Source organism: Anolis carolinensis, chromosome 5 (assembly GCF_035594765.1).
Source record: "Anolis carolinensis isolate JA03-04 chromosome 5, rAnoCar3.1.pri, whole genome shotgun sequence".
NCBI classification, from domain to species: domain Eukaryota; kingdom Metazoa; phylum Chordata; class Lepidosauria; order Squamata; family Dactyloidae; genus Anolis; species Anolis carolinensis.
Genome location: NC_085845.1, coordinates 46,369,272 through 46,390,608, shown reverse-complemented (window position 1 = coordinate 46,390,608; position 21,337 = coordinate 46,369,272). Strand labels below are relative to the sequence as shown.

The 21,337-nt window shown below is 41.2% G+C and overlaps 1 protein-coding gene across 1 annotated transcript; it reads right to left on the bottom strand.

Annotated features, from left to right (window-relative positions):
- Positions 1 to 249: 249 nt before the first annotated feature.
- c5h4orf51 (chromosome 5 C4orf51 homolog) lies at positions 250 to 20,442 on the bottom strand. The gene is made up of 6 exons (XM_003221663.2): positions 20,038 to 20,442; positions 10,436 to 10,512; positions 8,513 to 8,559; positions 3,524 to 3,608; positions 3,330 to 3,430; positions 250 to 2,078 (listed from the first exon to the last, which is right to left on the bottom strand). Exons 1-6 carry the CDS (start codon positions 20,277 to 20,279, stop codon positions 2,046 to 2,048), a joined length of 585 nt encoding a protein of 194 aa, XP_003221711.1. The 5' UTR covers positions 20,280 to 20,442; the 3' UTR covers positions 250 to 2,045.
- Between the last annotated feature and the right edge of the window lie 895 nt (positions 20,443 to 21,337).

Sequence of the window (21,337 nt, the reverse complement as noted above, 5' to 3'; positions counted from 1 at the left end):
GATTTATAGTTCACCTACAATCAAAGAGCCCCTTGAACCCCACCAATTATAGAATTGGACAAAACTTCCCACACAGAACCCCTGAACCAACAGAAAATACTGGAGGGATTTGGGTTCCCAAGACCGTCAGAAATATGTCCTTGGCGACCTCTGTGAAACATCCCTCGCGACCCCCCCCCAGGGGTCCTGACCCCCAAGTTGAGAAACACTGCTCTAGCTCGAAAAAATAGGGAAACTGAAAACAAAAGATACATTATGTCATTTATTTTTTAAAATATTGCAGTGTGGTCCTGATAAACTCATAATCTTATTTCTCAATCTACTGTAAATCTATTACATCATCTACCGAGATTCTGTTTCTCTTCATAAACTTAAATTCAATGCATGATTCAAATGGCCTTTTTAATGTATGAAGTCCTACTGTTTGAATTAACAAGGGCCAGAAGTGTTGTGCTTTCTTCACCATTTGTATCATCCTAACTTCTGTCTTTTGAAATGCTACCACTAATTTGGCTAACTCGGAGAGCAATTGCAGCTTCTGAATTTTCTTTAGTACCCCTTATTCAAAGATTCATGTCAAAAATAAAAAGAGCAGGGGTCCTTCAGGTACTGGATGCTAAGCTGTTTGAGCTTTCAAGGTAAGTGTCACTTTAAATTGTATTTGGGAAAAGGCTGGTAAAATGAACCACCATATCTTGGATGATGGTACAATAGGCAGCTTTCAATGGGAAGTGTGAGCCTGCTTTTGCTGGTGAGATAGTCAAGTTAATTAGGATTCTTATGTGCCTTCAAGTCGTTTCAAATATAGGGCAATTCTAAGTTTAGGACGGGGCCAGATAAATTACTTTGGAGGGCCACATCCGACCTGCGGGCCTTAGATGGGGATCCATGCTCTGGAGCAGGGGTCCCCAAACTAAGGCCCGGGGGCCGGATGCGGCCCTCCAAGGCCATTGACCTGGCCCCCGCCCACAGTGTTAGACTTAGGCTCGCCCAAAGTCTGAAATGGCTTGAAGGCACAACAACAACAATCCTACTTGATTGGCCAGAAGCAGGCCCACACTTCCCACTGAAATCCTGATAAATTTACAGTATGTTGGTTAAAATTATTTTTATTTTTAAATATTGTATTGTTCTTTCATTTACCAATATTGTAAATGAAATATTGTAAATGAATGATATGGTAATAATATAATATATTGTGTATACATATAATATTGATAATAATATTATAATGTAATACAATATAATATTTATTTATTTATTTATTATTACAGTATTTCTACTCCACCCTTCTCACCCAATAGGGGACTCAGGGCAGCTAATAATAATAATACAATATAATAATATTAATTATATATTATATATTAAATGTAATATTACTAATAATATTACAGTATAATGGTATAGTACAATATAGTAATATATAATGCTAATATTGTGCTATGCTAATAATATAATATATTGTATGTACATACAACTTGTAAGCCGCTCTGAGTCCCCTTCGGGGTGAGAGAGGGTGGGGTATAAATGTAGTAAATAAATAAGTAATTGTTGCTGGTGTTTTTTTGTTTTTTGGTTTTTTGGTTTTTTGCACTACAAATAAGACATGTGCAGTAAGCATAGGAATTTGTTTGGTTTTTTTTTTTTTTCCAAATGATAATTCGGCCCCTCAACAATCTGAGGGACCATGAATCGGCCCTCCACTTAAAAAGTTTGAGGACCCCTGCTCTGGAGAATCAAATAATGCTGTACAACACTTATCTTTTGCAATATGCTTCTAGTAATATGTAGTTTTTTCATGAACTGAAGATATATAGAGATATACATACATACACATATAAACCATAAAACAAAACTTGATTAAATGCATCCCACTCCCTTAGATAATGTTTTTTGCATAAAAATGTCAATACATTTATATTGGGTTTCTTTTCCACATTTGACTTCTTCTTTTCTAATGGCGGTAGGCAATTCTTAGATGCAAACAAGTGCTTGCCCCGGTTTTGTTATTACCATAGATGTGCAGCTAGTTATGGTAGAGGTGATCATGCTTCGGCCTCCCTGCCTGTTGGCACCTCCTGCGACAGAAGAACGGAAAAGTCAACTCAACTTCTTTTTTAAATATTCACAGAGGTTCAGCAGAACTCAGAACATGAAAGAGAGAGAGAGAAAGCAAGTGAGGACTTGCCTACAGATCTGAGACAGAGTTCTGAGTCTGTCATATTTAAATTTTTCTTTGATGCCTTTTTCTCAGGACGGTAAAAACCCATTTAATCATTCTGCTCCTCTATAAAATTACGATTGCATGGAAAGGAGCCACACACTGCCTGACTCCTCTCTAGTTTGAGATCATTGGGAATGTCTACGTGCATTCAACATTTTTTTTTAAAGTTGGAACCGTCTAGGACCATTGTTTACAGTAGGCACAATGCTATAGAACAATGGTTCTCAACCTTTCTAATGGTGCGACCCGTTAATACAATTCCTCATGTTACGGTGACCCCCACCCATAAAATTATTTTTGTTGCTACTTCATAACTGTAATTTTGCTACAGTTATGAATCATAATGTAAATATCTGATATGTAGGATGTATTTTCATTCACTGGACCAAACTTGGTACCAATACCCAATATGCCCAAATTTGAATACTGGGGGGGGGGGGGGGAGAATGATTTTGTCATTTGGGAGTTGTAGATGCTGGGATTTATAGTTCACCTACAATCAAAGAGCATTCTGAACTTCACCAATGATGGAACTGAACCAAACTTGGCACACAGAACTCCCAATCCCCACAGAAAATACTGAAAGGGTTTGGTGGGCAATGACCTTGAGTTTTGGAGTTGTAGTTCACCTTCATCCAGACAGCACTGTGGACTCAAACAATGATTTATCTGCATCAGACTTGGCATATATACTCAATATGCCCAAATCTGAAAATTTGTGGAGTTTGTGGAAAATAGACCTTGACATTTGGGAGTTGTAGTTTCTGGGATTTATAGGTCGCCTACTATCAAAGAGCCCCTTGAAGCCCACCGATAGAATTGGGCCAAACTTCCCACATAGAACCCCATGACCAACAGAAAGTATCGGTCTTTGGTGACCCCTCTGGCACCCCCCTTCCAACCCCCAGGTTGAGAAACGCTGCTATAGATGGAAGAAGCTACTAGAGGCCATTTCACATTACAAAACTATAGTAAAGTACTATGATTCTACTTGAAGTGTGTATTGAACTTGGTGATTTGCAGTGTACGGAAGAATAATTAGATTTTGGAGCCAAAGAGCTTGGATGCCTCACTCAGATTGTAACCTGTGAAAGCTTGTACTTACAATGGGATGATCATTCTCTTTCACAGGCCAGCCAGTCAGCATATCCTCACTGGAAGATGAGATTAATTTTTTTCCCTCTCCACTTTGGCTCCCTGCAATAACTGCAAAAATGAAAATAAAATCAAAACCTTTTAGTGTGTGTATGTATTGGAAAAAGAGAAGATACTTCAATCCAACTAATAAGGAGAGCTCACCATTTAAATTGCCATGTTTTATCCTTTGCTGAATTACATCGAGTGGTGTGACCGGGGATGCGACAGCAGCTGCTTTATATTTAACCTATATTTTAAAAATAGATAGAAAGAGATAGTAAATGAGACAGTAATGTTAAAGATGGCATAGTGCATCCATTTCTTCCAACATTTCACAGATGAAAACGGTGACATATGTCGCCAAGCAATATCAGAGTATGGTCAAAAGAGTGGCCAGGCAACCAGAGGGCAAAAGCTATTCACACAAAATTAAAATGTTCTGAGTTGAGGAAAGCCTGTAAAAAACACACACACACACAAATGAGCCAATTGGGAAGGGGCCCATGCCCTTTGCTCCTTCTTGCTGAGTGTATTGTACTCAGATTGTGGCACTTTCAACTCAGTTTGCAGTAATTGAAGGGAGCTGACAACGAAGTGGGAGAAGAAAAGGAAAAAAAAAACTGGGAAGTTTGAAAAGCATCTGAAAATTTTGGGCAGTAGTGGATTGACTCTGGAACTTCCTCTTGAGAGAGGTTAGGCTGGCAACATCCCTGCTATCTTTCCAGCCTTTGAAAACCACTCAAAGGAATTGAGTCTGACAGAATTGGGCTGTATTATCTATGTGAGTTTTGTCTTATTCTTGTTTCAATAGTTACATTTTTAATTGATTTTTTTAGATTATTGTGCATCTTCAAGTCATTTCCAATTAATGGCAACCCTAAGAGGAATCTATCATGGGGTTTTCCTTGGCTGAGAGTGTGTGACTTTCTCACGGAACTGAGCCTGAGTCTCCAGACTCAATCCAGTGCTCAAACTGGATTGAAGTCCAAAAGCTTTTTCAACAGGGGGCCAGTTCACTGTCCCTCGGACCTTGGTGGCTGGACTCCCTCAGCAACAGCAGCAGGAAAGGTGCGCGTGGGGCGAGGGACGCACAGGTCTTTCTTGGCAGTGGTGCACGCCTTTCCCTCTTTCGCACTGCACACGTCTTCCTCGGCAGTGGCGGTGGGGGCGGGGGGGAAAGTATGTGCGGAGGGAGGGAGGAGGGAACGGCATGTGCCATTCCCTCCTCCATCGACACAGCACGCGCCTTCCTTGGTGGAGGAGAAGGGAGCTGCTGCCGTGGGGGCCAGATAAATGGCTTCTATGGGCCACATGTGGCCCGCAGGCTGTAGTTTGGGGACCCAAGCCCTACACCATGCTGGCTCTAATTTTATTGATAGTTTAATGGTTTTTTCAACTTTTGTATTAGGTATATTTTTAACTACGTCTCCTTTAACTCATGCAATCCAGGGTTGCTGTGAGTTTTCCAGGCTGTATGGCTATGTTCCAGAGGCGTTCTCTTGACATTTTGCCCACATCTATGGCAGGCATAACGTCCGGAGGGAATGTCTCTGTAACAGCCATACAGCCCAGAAAACTCACAGCAACCCAGTGATTCTGGCAATGGAAGCCTTCGGCAACACATTGTTGTAATCCACCTTGAGTCCCAAACCAGGAAAATGGCAGGAAATGAATAGATAACCTGAGACTGTCCCTGTCAAACCAGGACATTTGTAGAATATGTGTATTACAATTTACTGTAATACATCCAGTTGTTCATTCACTCATTCATTCATTCATTCATTCCTGTTACAACCAGCCTTTCTCCTAGTGCTGGGAATCATGACACATCAAAGCATGATTAAAACAGCATGTTAAAAACAGATCAAAAGCTGTCATGTTGAAATGTCAGTAAACAACAGTATCATATTTAAAGACTATTGGAAGTTAAAAGCAATTTAAAACACACCAGTAAAATAGTACAGCATGCTACCCCATCCCCAGCAGCCAGTTTCCAAAAGGCTATTGAATAAAAAGGTTTTGCTTGCCAGTAGAAAAGCAATGGGGAGGGGACCAGATCAATTTCTCTCAGCAGAGAGTTCTACAGGATGGAGGAACCACCAAGAAGGGTCTTCTCTTCCATTGCCAGGATTAATATCTGTGAAGTCTGAGAGAAAGCCTCCCCTGAAGATCTCAGACCCTAGGCAACCTCATGGGTTTAAAATATACCTTCTCAAGAAGATTGAGGGATTACTCATATTTTACTGCAGCTGAATGTATGACATTCAGATTTCCATATTCACAGATCCTGCAGCCACCAATTCAACCAAAAATATTCAGAAAAAATCCCTAAAGCAATCCTTGATTTTGCCACTCACCAAGCACTGCACCGATGCATAGGCAATGGCATACCCAGATGTAGCCTCTCAGCATTTTACAGACTCGTGTTCCCTCTGACCCTTGGTTGAATTGTTCACCATTTTATATAAGGCAGTGGTTGCCAACCTGTGGGCCGCAGCACAATAGTGGGCCGCGAGAACAAAAATGTGGTCCCCAAACATCCTTTTTCTTTATATTTTATTTCCACTCCTTTCCACAGAACTGACCATTGCATTGGATAGATCACATCAGTGCTAGATTATTAAATATGGTTTTCTGTGTGCAAGCAGATGGCGACTATTGGGTGCAATATGTTCTGAATTAGACACTGCTGCTGTGTGGTCTGTCCAATGAGGTTTTCTGAATCAGCACCCCAGATAACCAAAATGAATCTAACATTGACCAAAAACTGATTTGATTTGTAACCCTTTTGTTACTAATGTTGGAGAGTGGTCCCGGTCAAGTGGTCCTCGGTCAAGTGGGCCTTGATCAAATGGGCCCTGGTAAATTGAGCCATGGTAAAAAAAAAGAAAAGAAAAGAAAGAAAGAAAGAAAAGTTGAGATCCACTGATATAAGGGATGCCAGTGCACCATGCCATTAGGAGCCCCTGATGGTGCAATGGGTTAAACACTCATGCCGGCAGGCCTGCTGACCGAAAGGTCGATGGTTCAATCTGGGGAGCAGGGTGAGCTCCCATCTGTCACCTCCAGTTTCCCACGTGGGGACATGAGAGAAGCCAACCACAGGATGGTAAAACATCCGGGTATCCCCTGGGCGAAGTCCTTGGAGGTCAATTCTCTCACACCAGAAGCGACTGGCAGTTTCTGAAGTCACTCCTGACATGAAAAAAATCCCCATGCCATTGTACATAATGGGATTGGAGCCTCCATGAATTTTGGTATCTACCGGGGGCACTGGAATAAAATAGGATGTGTTTTATGTATTCATCGGGAGTTGGTTCTGGAACTCTTTTGATACCAAAATCTATGGATGCTCAAGTCCCATTATATATAATAGCCTAGTAAAATGGCACTCCTTTTAAAATGGCAAAATCAAATTTGAATGGGGGGGGGCATATTTTCAATCCGAGAATGGTTGAATCCATGGATATAGAATCCAAGGATAAGGAGGCCCAACTGTATTTACAAATCTCCCTTTTGTTTGTCATTCATTATGTCAGGAATATTGTTATAGTAGGTAATGAGCCATATGTTCAGTAACTTGTTCACTTACCAAATTTTTATTATGTGAAGTCCAAAATAAGCCATTGTTTCTGATCTATTTGCTAGCTATTGAATCCATTGAGTTAGAATGACAAGCATTGCTTACTCAGAGTCTAGGGAAATTCACTCTACATCTGCTCTGTGATATTCTTGTTTATTATATCCTATACTCCAAGATCTGATTCAAAATAATGTCTGCAAAGGAAACCTCACTTTCTAATATGAATCACAAACCTGACAGGTGAAGTCAAAATAATACGAATACCGAACATAAATGCATCCTGTTGTTACCATACTCTGCTCTCTCACAAAGAAAATACTAGTAACTATTTTATTGAGAGAAATACCTTCTTTGCTGTCATCACTCAATGTAAGGCATGGCTTGCTATAACTTGGTCCCTGAATCCTTTTTGCTATGCCATGTTTTATGTGTTGGGGATTGTGGATAATAGGTAGAAGCTCTTACATATGCCCATGAACCCGGAGTCACCCTGCAGAATGATGCACCACTAAGCTTTGAAGAACAAATAACACAGGAACTTTTACTAAGTCCAAGAGATCAACAGAACAATGGTATTTACAATAGTCCCTCTGATTGCTTACAGAAACCAGCAGTCATAAGCAGTCCTTTCTTAGTCCAAAATCTGCTTCAGTGAAGATCAGCAGCAAACAAAACCTCAGAAATAGTCAGGCCTCTCTGAGTACAGAGCCACCTTCTTTCCAGCCAGTACTCAGTAGACACACACGCACACAAGCACTGAAACCTGTTCAAACCGGTTCTCCAGCAGCAGGACAGCAACAGTTGCAAACTGTTTCCCAGGTCTTTGCACACTCAGCCAATTGGCTTCATGCATTTGGTTTTCCAGTTAACACACATATAGTACCTTTGCAAACCATGACATTATGCACTTTCAGAATATTTATACATGCATACACTTGCCTTCAACAGACAAGAGTTCTTTCTCCCACAGATATATAAACCTCCCTTGCCTAGTTTCCAATATACCCCACAACTTCTGAGGATGCCTGCCATAGATATGGGCGAAACGTCTGGTGAGAATGCTTTTGGGACATGGCCATACAGCCCGGAAAACTCACAACAACCCAATGATTCCGGCCATGAAAGCCTTCGACAACAGATAAAATATGGTAACTGTTAGACTGTACTAGCCTTATGTCTTTACGTACCATCAATGACAAAGTTTAATCAAGGCAAGAATTAAGATATTATTCTGTAATTCTACGCTCTGTGAATGCATCAAAGCAGGGGAAAATTCACAAGATAAAAATTAATCATTTTCTTGAAATTCCCATTGCGCAAATCTTATTTTTTGAGAGAGTAGGGACAATAGTTTATTCCCTAACAATCACATTTCTTGGCATATTCTTCCATGTTGCTTCCCCCTCCAAAAAAAAAATTTTTTTTTGGAAGCTTATGGAGTGGGGAAGTTGCTAGAAGCAATAGGTTCAAATTTTCATAAACCTCTCTCTCTTTAGTGGTTTATTCACTCTTACACATAGGAAGTTAAACACACAAGATTTCTAATGCTCCACTTATTTTCTGCTTACTTTGTTTGGAGACACTTGAAATTTCTTCACTTCACGTGGACAAAACCCTAGAAGGAGAGAGAGAGGGAAAGGAAAGGGTTGGATTGTCCCTCCAGTCCTTTGAATTACACTGCAAAGCCCAAATCTTTACAAACTGCCATAAGGCATGACATAATGGATTATCTTCAATCAGATAGGATGTGGCCATGCCCAAGTGGAAAATTGCTCTCATTTATGCCACCCTCTTAAGTCTCTTCTCTAAACAATTGCTGTTGTCTCCTCTGAGAGGTGAAATTTTGTAAGTAGGTTCATGAAATATACATGTTCCTGAAAATATTTGCAGGGTCAGGCCCAATGATGTGAGAATGGAAAGTAAGGTTCTCTTTCAAATGCTTTTAATTATATCTTTTTTGGTCAGGTTTTTAAAATGTGGAGGTGGAAGAAACAAGAATATTTATGAAGGGGGAAATACAACAAGATATATTGGGGATAAAAATATTGAAATACAATAAAGTTAATCAAGATTAATAGGAAAACATTGGGGGACATTAAGATAGGAATTAAAAGAGTAAATTATGAGAAGTGAATTATAGGTTTTTTAAAATCGTGTCAGAAGTGACTTGAGACTATACTGCAAGTCGCTTCTGTTGTGAGAGAATTGGCTGTCTACAAAGACGTTGCCCCAGGGACATCCAGATGTGTTACCATACTGCTGGGAGATTTCTCTCATGTCCCTGCAGGCGAGAGCTGACAGACGGGAGCTCACCCTGTCTTGCGGATTCGAACCAGCAACTTTCTGTTCAGCAACCCAACCTGCAGGCGAGAGCTGACAGACGGGAGCTCACCCTGTCTTGCGGATTCGAACCAGCAACTTTCTGTTCAGCAACCCAACCTTCAGGTCAGCAGTCCAGCCGGCACAAGGGTTTAATCCATTGTGCCACCGTGGCTCCTGTGCATTATAGTAAAATGTTTAAACTGTATTGATGCCTACTTTTGGGTAGGTATCATTTTAAACTATATTTCATATTTAGCAGAAGTGAAAACTATTAGAAGTACAATACAGTAGAGTCTCACTTATCCAAGCTAAACGGGCCGGCAAAACCTTGGATAAGCGATTATTATTATCTTGGATAATAAGGAGGGATTAAGGAAAAACATCAAATTTGGTTATGATTTTACAAATTAAGCACCAAAACATCATGTTATACAACAAATTTGACAGAAAAAGTAGTTCAATACGCAGTAATGTTATGTTATAATTACTGTATTTACGAATTTAGTACCAAAATATCATGATATATTGAAAACATTGACTACAAAAATGCATTGGATAATCCAGAACCTTGCATAAGCGAGACTTGGATAAGTGAGACTCTACTGTATAACATTTTGATAGATGTCTTGGTTTGCAGAAGAGGAAGTCAATTGTGTTTTTAATGTATTTTTATATGTATTTGGGTTTTTGTAAGTGTGGGGCTACAGGGGTGGGGGACAGAGGTTTTAAGTTGTTGTTTTATTTTTTGGAAACTTAACATTTTTAAAAAGAGTATTGTGGAAATAAAATCAAAGTGCTTTCGCATGCATATATACATGTGACAGGTACATATATCAGCCTAAATGTGAATTTGAAAAGTTCTTGTTTCGCAGGCCAACTTATTTGGAATGTACACTGCTCTATGGCGCCATCTAGAGGTTGCCTATGAGTACGGCTCATCTGATCAAAGCAGTTTTGCAGTTGCCACAAAGTGCAATGTTCTTATTACTGGTATCTTCTGTTCTATTTGTTTTGTTCCCAGCATCTCATAAGTCTTTCTTATTGAGAATTTCCTCTTTGACTTTTACTACTCAATCCTCAAAGATGCTTTTAAATTGAAATTGCCGTACAACCATCTTATTTTCTAAAATATAGGTTTCTATTACATTTGATTTATTTTATTTTTTTACCAAAGTGAGCTGCTTCTCTGCGTTTTGGAATGCCATAAGGTCCAGGTAGGTGATGAAGCTGGTTTATTAAAAAGATTCTAGGGAAAACAAAAAGATATAATAGACAATTCAGATAAAACTGGAATAAAGTCAGACAAATTAATTGTATGCATAGAGGCTTGGCCAAATCCCTAAAGCAGTGGTTCTCAGCCTGTGAATCCCCAGATGTTTGGGCTTCAACTTCCAGAAATCCTAACAGCTGATAAACTGGTTGGGATTTCTGGGAGTTGTAGGCCAAGACACCTGGGGACCCACAGGTTGAGAACCACTGCCTTAAAGGTAACAAATCCAGATCTTGGAAGCTAAGCAAATCTTGAAAGCTAAGCACTGGTTAGTATTTAGATGGGAGACTGCTAACACATTTTTATAGGCTGTGTTTCAGAGGAAGGGAAAGGTAAAGCCACCTCTGAGTATTCGATGTTCTTACGTCCAATGTTAGAATTTGGCCACCCCACACTATTTTGACACCCCATCCTACATTATTATTTGAGCATTTCTGGAGAGCCATGATATTTGGTGGTGGAAGCTTCTCAAATGTCATAGCTGTTAAGATAGGGCTCAGGGATCTGCTTTCCCCGCAAGCTATTTAGGGCAGAAGCTTAGATTCTAAAGCCTGTTATCAGACACAATCTTAGATTATAGGTGTTGCATAAATTTACAAGAAGATTGAAAGCTAAGAGACCAGGTCTGCCCTCGTTTCTAAAGCCATGTTCACTTATGATTGTCTTGTTTTCATACCACATGTGTGGGTGGAAGCACACAAGACATACTCCCTATATTCCTTAGTAGGTGAGTACCAAGGCTAAATCAGAGCACCTCTGCTCTCCTGGATACTCAGAACCATGATTTGCCACAGACAGACGGAATGGATAGGAGAGGATCTTTGCTTTTGAATCACTGCGCTGCCTGTTGGGGGTGATGGATGTAAAAACAGCAGCAGGGCTTGCATGCTTTCAATGGAAACTTTTGAATACATTCTAAACTCCTGAACAGAGTTTGAATGTCCATTTTTTTGAAGACCTGTGGTTTCATCCTTACAAGTGGTCACTTCACTGGTACGGATTGCAACTATTCCACACCATCATTTTGTCCAAAAGTGTGTCTACACTGTAGAATTAATACAGTTTGACACGACTTTAACTGTCATGGCTCAATGCTATGGAACCATGGGAGTTGTCGTTTCACAAGTTCTTTAGTCTTCTTTATCAAAGAGTGCTGGTGCCTAAATCCCGTGATTTCATAGCATTGAGCCATGGCAGTTAAAGTGGTATCAAACTGCATTAATTCTAGAATGCAGATGCACCCTAGTTGCTGTAGTCCAGTGGTTTTCAACCTGTGGGTCCTCAGGTGTTTTGGCCTACAGCTCCCAGAAATCCCAGCCAATGTACCAGCTGTTAGGATTCCTGGGAGTTGAAGGCCAAAACATCTGGGGACCCACAGGTTGAGAACCACTACTGTTGTCAATCATCACCTGATGTCCATCTTTCTGGTGATAAGTCTATCTATCCTTATCTAGGCCTATCCTTGGTTGGCATTCATGCTTGAAAACATATTAGCTTGGAAACCAGGATTGCCTTCATTCCACAGTGAGGTAGCAAAGTAAACATCTGAGAATATAAGTTTTATATGCTTCCTAAGAACCGTTTAATGTAACTTAAGGCTAAAGCTCTTCTGTTTTCAGAATTGTGATACTCCCAAATACATGCAGCTGCTTTTCATCATAGATGAAATTTGTATAAACAGTGAGGTCATTTTTTCCTTACCGACATCATGCAAAATAGCCATATGGATGATTAACTATATTCTTGATGACAACAAGAATATCCAAAGCACAGGCAGTTTTTGCTCTGACCACCCAGGATATTCCCAGATTTCATAAGCATTGCCTCACTATTTGTTATATTTCATACAGACACACACACCAATCTTACAATTTTCATGCTTTCTTACTACACCTATTAAAATACTGTGGTTAAAGGTAAAGGTTTTCCCTGACATTAAGTCTAGTTATGTCTGACTCTGGGAATTGGTGCTCATCCCCATTTCTAAGCCGAAGAGCTGATGTTGTCCATAGACACCTCCAAGGTCATGTGGCCGGCATGACTGCATAAAGCGCTATTACCTTTCCACAAGAGCGGTACATATTGATCTACTCACACTTGCATGTTTTCGAACTGCTAGGTTGGCAGAACCGGGGCTAACAGCAGGAACTCAACCCACTCCCCGGATTCAAACTGCCAGCCTTTCAGTCAGCAAGTTTAGCAGCTCAGTGGTTTAACGTGCTGTGCCACTGGGGGCTCCTCAAAATACTGTAGAGTTTTACTATTACCTGATATTAACTCTGGGAGTATCCAGACTGAAAGAAAGCCTGCAATTTTATTCCTGTCCTTTCCAATTTTATGTTGGAGCTCCATATATATTTTATTTATCCCAGAATGTTTTCTCAGCTCTGAGTATGATCAGAAGCCTTTTATACAATCTCCCAGGTTAGTTTATTTTAAGCAAATATGGAATCAGGGACAAAACCTAGGACTTTTCAAGCAGTCTGGATGTACCCTATTATGGCATAATTGTCTTAAAGCTTTCTGCTCTATAGTCAATGATATTTCTACACAAGTTAGAGTTTCTAATGACATTATAAAAGAAAAGGAACTCTGGAAGATCCAGTTGTCACATGAAAGCTTTGCCTCAGCATTTTATAGAAAATCTTTAAATAGCCTTGCCACATTTCAAGATGCTTTTTTTTGTATCCCTCAACCGTCAACAAAGATGGTGGGAGAAAATAGTTGACAATTTTGGTTCCTTTTTGTTTAAAAAATCAAGGATAACTTTCAGTTAATTAACACAAACACATGAGTGCCCTTCCTTATATTTTTGGGAAATAAGTATAATGCGAAGGAGTTAAAACTCTTCCTTCCAAGCCTAATTCCTCATGTCTGGGAATGAGGGTAATTGGCAATCCAATACATCTAAAAGGCATCTGCTTGAGGAAGTCTGCGTTAAAGAATAGATCTGTGTAGTAACATCCACTATTACATTGACTTTAACATAATACATTGTCCTTATATGTATGTACACTATGACCACTGTATCTACAGGGGATACATATCCAAACTTACTGTGGAAACAGGAAAATGGATAATAACCAAGCATATTGAAATGAAAAATTTCCACCAGAAGTTATCATAGAGTCACTCTGGAAGATTTAGAAAATACCTAGAAAGGAATCTTCTCTAACAATTTCCTAGATCCTTCAGGCAAAGCTATGGCGGATGGGCTTTAGCACAACTGGTAAATCACCAGCAGTAATAAGATCTACCAACCGAAAGGTGGCCAGTTTGTAGCCTGGCCAGGGTGAGCACCCGACTATCAAGCCCAGCTCACTGTTTACCTAAGCAGTTTGAAAACAGTTTAGAGCTGTAATTAGAGGAATTAGATACTGTACTGCTAATTAAAAAAAAGACCAGAAATGCCCGTGACCAAAAGGAAGGAGGAAGTCCTGGTGGCTCTTTGTCATAGAGAATGGAGCAATATCATCCCCCTGTGGCTGAATCCGAGCACAACTTCCAAGGCACCGAAACTCGAAGGCACACAACATACTGCCTTTCTGTCTGTTATGTCCTGTTTGTCTAAAATGGCATTGAATGTTTGCCATGTATGTGTACTGTGATCCACCCTGAGGAATATGTGGAGATAGGGCAGAATATAAATAAATTGTTGCTACTATTATTATTATTATTATTATTATTATTATTATTATTATTATTATTATTGTATGACACAGCAAACAAAATAGATATGCTGAATTTCATATCACAAAATCACAAGTTGAACACTTCCCAAGTGTCTAGGACTGTGTGATGTATTTTCGGATGATGCGTGCAGATCCTAGTAGGGTGGCCTTTTGCAGTTGGCAGATTGTGATTTTGTCAATGTCTATTGTTTCCAAATGCCGGCTGAGATCTTTTGGCACGGCACCCAATGCTCCAATCACCACCAGGACCACCTGTACTGGTTTCTGCCAGAGTCTTTGAAGTTCTATCTTGAGGTCCAGATAGCAGCTGAGTTTTTCCTGTTGTTTTTCAACAATGCGACTGTCACCTGGGATGGCAACATCAATGATCCAAACCTTTTTCTTTTCCACAATTGTGATGTCTGGTGTGTTGTGTTCCAGAACTTTGTCAGTCTGGATTTGGAAGTCCCACAGTATCTTTGCATGCTCATTTTCCAATACTTTTGCAGGTTTGTGATCTCACCAGTTCTTTGCTGCTGGGAGGTGGTACTTGAGGCATAAGTTCCAATGAATCATTTGGGCCACATAGTTGTGCCTCTGTTTGTAGTCTGTCTGTGTGATTTTCTTACAGCAGCTGAGGATATGATCAATGGTTCTGTCAGCTTCCTTGCACAGTCTCCATTTTGGGTTATCAGCTGATTTTTAAATCTTGGCCTTAATTGCATTTGTTCTGATGGCTTGCTCCTGGGCTGCAAGGATCAGGCCTTCTGTCTCCTTCTTCAGTGTCCCATTCGTGAGCCATAGCCAGGTCTTCTCCTTATTATTATTATTATTATTATTATTATTATTATTATTATTATTATTACTGAAACTTTCAACAGAAGCAAACTATAGAATCTCCTGGAAGTCTAGAGCGATCATATTTTGTCACATATGAGTAGGTGAAACTACAGATACCAGCCCCACATGTAGAAGAGCCATTCTGTGTGTATGTACATTTAAAGGGTAACCTGCCTTTCCCTATAACTTTCAATATAATTAAAAAGGTTCAATAAAAACACAATATTTTATACATATTAAAATACAAATTAAATTGATTATATTACCAAAGCACTAATTAAAACAGCCATACTAGTAATTATTAATAATGAGGAAAAAGTTCAGCAGATCCATTTAAAAAAGTGCTGAGTGTAACAAGGAAGCTGCTATTGAAGACTTGCCTGAACAGAAAAGGCTTGCCTTGCCAGGAAAAGGACAACAGAGAGGAGGCTAGACTAAGCTCCTTTGGAATAGAGTCCCATAATCCAGGAGCAGTCACCAAATAATCCTTCTTATTAGAATTAGTAACTTTTGTGTGCTATTATTTGCTGCAGCTAATTGCCACACTTCTTTGAGTTTGCTTTGCCATGTCTTTGTGCATTTCCTCTAACCCAGTGTTTCTCAAATTCTGATCCTCCAGATGTTTTGGACTTCAACTTCCACAATTCCTAACAGCTGGTAAGCTGGCTGGGTTTTCTGGAAACTGAAGTGCAAAACATCTGGAGGAGCAGAGTTTGAGATACATTGCCTACCTGTAGCCATTTTCTTTTTCTTCCATCTCTTCTGTTAGATTAGGTCAGAGGTTCTTAAAGTGTGCCTTTGGGAGCCTTTGGGTCTCCATGAAACATACTGAGGGGCTCCACGGTTTCCTCCTCCTCCTCCTCCTCCGTCAGGCTTCCCCCCTCCCAGCGGGGACCATGAGCTCGCTCGCCGGCGAACAGGAAGGCCTGTTCGGTGACGAGCGAGCTCTCATGGCCGGCTGGGATGGCCCTGGATGGCCGGCCTGTGCGCCCTGGCCCCGCCTCTCACGTTGTGTGAGAGGCGGGGTCGGGGTGAGCTGCGTGGGAGGCGGGGCCAGGGTTGGCCCTGCCTCCAACGCAGCTCAGCCTTGCCCGTCTGGCCTTTTCCAGGCGGGCAGACTGCACCGAAGGTCCCTGCAGGCCGCGATCGTGGCCTGCAGGGACCTCCGGTGCAGTCTACCTGCCTGGAAAAGCCCAGGCCGTGCGGGGCGGGAGGCAAGGCCCCGTCTGGGCGGAGCCCTGCCTCCCGGCCTGTGCGCCCCGGCCCCGCCTCTCACGTTGCGTGAGAGGCGGGGTCGGGGTGAGCTGCGTGGGAGGCGGGGCCAGGGTTGGCCCTGCCTCCCACGCAGCTCAGCCTCACCCGTCTGGCCTTTTCCAGGCGGGCCGACTGCACCGAAGGTCCCTGCAGGCCGCGATTGCGGCCTGCAGGGACCTCCAGTGCAGTCTGCCTGCCTGGAAAAGCCCAGGCCGCGCGGGGCGGGAGGCAAGGCCCCGTCTGGGCGGAGCCCTGCCTCCCGGCCTGTGCGCCCCGGCCCCGCCTCTCACGCTGGGTGAGAGGCAGGGTCGGGGTGAGCTGCGCGGGAGGCGGGGCCAGCCCTGGCCCCGCCTCCCGCGCTGCTCGCCGTGACCCCGCCTCCCACGCTACGTGAGAGGCGGGGCCAGGGAGCAGGAGGCGGGGCCCGCCGGCGGCGCGGTAGGCCTGGCCATGTGCCTCCCGCGGCACATGGCCACGCCTCCCGCGGCGCCGGTGGGGGGGGCGCAATTTCCCCCCTCGCTTTATATATAAATTTATCTCCGGCCGGCCCTGTGGACTAGGTATTGATTTATGTTGTAAGTAACCCTTTTCAAAGTTACTAAGGAAAGAAAGCTTATTCATGTTTTGTGCTAGATCTTGATTGTGTTGCCATAGGAATTGTTTAGCTTCTGCCTTGCCAATTTGATTACTCTGCTTTATAAATTCACCACTATCTGCCGTATTTCCTAATACCTCTCTCATATCTACCAGACATACTTCTAATGATGATTGTAGGGTAGATCTCTTTTGTAGATCTCAAAGCTCAGGCAATATAAAGAAACATGCTGGATTTATTATCTCTGTGATAAAAGGCAAACAAAACAAAAAAACCAAAGTTTCTCAGCATGTGAAAATAAAACAAGCCAACAAGTATTTTTCATCAGATTTTTCATCAGATATAATTTTAGGTCATTCTTATAGAGTTTTTTGCGCTGAATTCAGATCTGTGTTTATTTTTTTCTCTATCATGTGTAGTTTTTGCAATGAGGCTAATCAAATAAGGAATGCATTTATGCATTGATATCAATAGAATCAAATTGATATCAATGTGTAAATACATTAATTATTTGATTAGCCTCATTGCAAAAACTATATGTGATGCGAGAACAAATAACACAGTTCTGAATTAATAGCATAAAACTATAAGAATGACCTAAAATTATATCTGATGAAAAATACTTGTTGGCTTGTGGTTAATTAGATTCTGTTGATATCAGTGTGTAAATGCATTAACTATTCAATTAGCCTAATTGCAAAAACTACACATGGTAGAGAAAAAATAAACACAGATTTGAATTCAGCGCAAAAAACTCTATAAGAATGACCTAACATGATATCTGATGAAAAATACTTGTTGGGTTGTGATTAATTACATTCTATAGATATCAGTGCGTAAATGCATTAATTATTTGATTAGCCTCATTGCAAAAACTACATACGATAAAGAAAATATAAATACAAATCTGAAGTCAGCGCAAAAAACTCTATAAGAATGACCTAAAATTATATCTGATGAAAAATATTTATTGGCTTGTGTTACACGAATATGATGTGAAATTCACAGACTTTGCAGTAGTCCGCTGTAATGTACCATTTGTTATATTTTAAAAAGTTGACATGATGGGAAAAATAAAGGCATATTTAAAATCAGCTTAAAAATTGATTTAAGCTATGCTGCTCTCATTTCTGATTATTGCAAAAAGATTGATTTTGTTGTCTTGTGTAATAGTTCTTGCTCATTTCACTCAGCAGCTATTGCATCGAGACTTGCCACAATGACAAGAAGTTTATTTTCAGGAGGAAGAAAGCACATGCAATGCCTCAACAAGTGTGAAATGGAAGGGCACTCTGTTCCCAGGCAGGCCATCCCCTTCCCTTCTCACTCAACCTAGCAGATTTAACTACCTGTCCAATTAAATTCCAACAGACTGCTGTGGGGTTCAAAAGCCCATCATGTTCATGATGTTCTGGCTTCTTTTGCAATACATTCCTTTGATGTGGATGTTTTGCAGATACTGTAATCTCTTCTTTCAGTACTAGTCCAAGTCAGTTGGCTGCCTGAAGTGGACCCCCATACCTTCCTGGTAGGACCAACACTTCGTGTCAACCTTTCAAACAGCAATTCTGTATACTTTTATCCGAGATTGAGACCCTGTGAATCCAATTAAGTCTTAACTTCTGGCCAGGTTGGCCGTGCATTTGCTTTTGTAGAAGACCCCATTGCTTTTGAAGGATTGTGAGAAGGCAGTGCTCTTTCTGAATATGTCCTGTCTTTGAAGAGTATGGAGGAAAGTCCCACTAACAACACCAATATGAAAAAAACATACTTGTCCCCTCCCACAGTCACCAAAAATCCACTTGCTGTTCATCATTTGTAAAAGCTGTTTGGATTGTCTTCATGGTCCTTCTGTAGGAAACATTTTTCCTTTAATCTCCCCCACAAAGAGGGAACTTGATGCAAGCTCTCCATTCTTCTGTCCCAGGAGGTAAGCCCTACCTCGAATCAATAAAGCAACCAAAAATTAGAGCTGTTGCCAAGGGCTTTAAAAAAAGGACAAGCTACGTCCTGCTGAGATTGGGAATCACGTCATCACAACTATTGCAATACCTGAATGCAGATCAAGCAGGGAAGAAATCAGTCCTCCCCTTTGTGATCAATAATTTTTCAATTATGACGATTCTTACAAACACAATCTGTACTTAGAAGTGCACTCCATGCATTTGGCACAGTTTGCTCTCAGTTAAGCAGGCAAAAAATAGATCACAGGAAGCCCAGGAAAATTTAGTGCTGCTATTTTAATATTTTTAATACTCTGACATAGTCTACATATAAGGATCACCAAACACAGCACCCAAACTTAAATCAAGGAACATGAAAGGTACTGCAGACTAACCCAACCAGAGAAGTCAGCCATAGCAGAGCACTTGATGAACCAACCTGGACACAGCATATTATTTGAGAACACAGAAATGCTGGACTACTCTGACAGCCACCATGACAGGCTACACAGAGAAGCCATTGAAATCCACAAACATGTGGAAATTTTCAACAGAAATGAGGAAACCAAGAAAATGAACAAAATCTGGCTACCAGTATTAAAAAAAACCCTCTAAAATCAGGACAGTAAATAAAGAACAACACTCTGAAAACAGGGGAATTCCAGACATGAAACAATCAGGACCAGCCAACATCTTCCAACAAAAGATTGGATTCAATGCTAATCAAGAAGATTAATTGCAACATTCACACTTGCCTCCAGCAGACAAGAATTCTTTATCCCACCCTGGACCTTCCACAGATATATAAATCTCCCTTGCTTAGTTTCCAATATACTTCACAACATCTGAAGATGTCTGGCATAGATGTGGGTGAAACGTCAGGAGAGAATGTTTCTGGAACATAGCCAGACAGCCCAGAAAACTCACAGCAACCCATTTCTTATTTTACCATTGTACGATATTCATTAATATATACAATTTTCTGCAAAGCAGTCCTCTCTTGTGGTGATATCTAAGTGAACCCCTACTTTGTGTATACAAGGTTAGGGTTTAAACCCCCCTCCCAAAGTTGGAAAGCAATAATTGTTTTTTGTTTTTACTTTTTTTAAAACTCTAGGTCCTCTAGGGCAAATCTATGGTCATCTTCCAGTGGAAGGTCACCCACGTCACTGCTGCTACAGGTAGAAGAAGTGCTTACTCAGTTGGATGAGGCTTATGCGCCCTGGTAGGAGACGAGGGGATGACGCAGCTACGGACAGGCAGTGCATCTGGCCCATTGTTTCCATAAGCTCCAGCATAGGTTGTCGAACCCTTTGCATTTTCTTGAATGCGTTGTTTCCAAGCTTGACCAGCGAGGCATTTGATCTCTTCAAAGGCTTCAGGAGCGAGAGGACTAAAGGGCAGGGAGAAGCCAGGAACCAAAAACAAATATCTGGCCATGAGAGCCACAAATGTAAAGCCAACCACTAACTTTTTGTTTATATAACTCTAAGCCAAATGGTAATTTTACACAATGTTCAGCAATGACTAGTTTGTTGTCACCGACAACTTAGCTTTCCTTGTGACCTGGCCTGCAAACTCCTGCAAAGGGGTGGAGAGAGAGAGAGGGAAAGAAAAGGCTGTGCTCTTGTTCACAAACGTTGCTAAGCAACGAGGCATAAAATCAGAATCACTGTGAGCGGCGCATAAAGAAAGGCAAAAGGGCAAACAGGGTTAAAGGTACCACCTGTGCTATGTGTGGGATTGTGTACAAGAGGGTGTAAATGGGCTGTGCAGCTCTATGCATATTTCTCATGCTTATTTTGTGGTGCTTGCACAAAGGGCACATTTTGTTTCATCTCAAAAATACCATTTTAACACAAACTCGGATGTCTCATCCATACATTTGCTGGTTACTCCATTTGGAATCACTGTTGCTCCTAGTTGCTTGAGCTGGAATTCTCACTGAAATCCAATTTTCCCCAGGGCCATCAAAACCCTTTCAAGTTGATGAAGTGGAGAAAACATCCCTGCAAGCATAGGAGGCTAGGTAAAGGTAAAGGTTTCCCCTGACATTAAATCCAGTCCTGTCTGACTGAGAGTTGGTGCTTATCTCCATTTCTAAGCCGAAGCGCCAGTGTTGTCCATAGACATCTCCAAGGTCATGTGGCCAGCATGACTGCATGGAGCACCATTACCATTACCTATTGATCTACTCACATTTGCATGTTTTCAAACTGCTAGGTTGGCAGGAGATGGGACTCCCTCATTATCCGACATTTACACTTATCCAACATTCTGCTGGCCCATTTATGTTGGATAAGCGAGACTCCACTGAGTAGAAGACATTTTCAAGCCTCGTAACAGCGTTGTCAGTAGATACAGGGAGAGATGACATCCCACCTTGTTTTAGCATTTGGTAATTGTGTTTGTATTTCTACTATGTAGCCTCCCATGAGAGCCCCCAGTGGTGAAATAAGTTAAACAGTTGAGCTGCTGAACTTGCTGACTGAGAGGTC

What these genes read in the sequence shown, in the direction of transcription:
- c5h4orf51 (XM_003221663.2), bottom strand. Translation starts at nt 20,279, where the DNA reads ATGGCCAGATATTTGTTTTTGGTTCCTGGCTTCTCCCTGCCCTTTAGT. An exon ending in TTCAAGTGTCTCCAAACAAA is followed by an intron (nt 3,609 to 8,512) that starts GTAAGCAGAAAA and finishes TTTAAAATATAG; the next exon opens with GTTAAATATAAAGCAGCTGC. An exon ending in AAAACATGGCAATTTAAATG is followed by an intron (nt 3,431 to 3,523) that starts GTGAGCTCTCCT and finishes TCATTTTTGCAG; the next exon opens with TTATTGCAGGGAGCCAAAGT.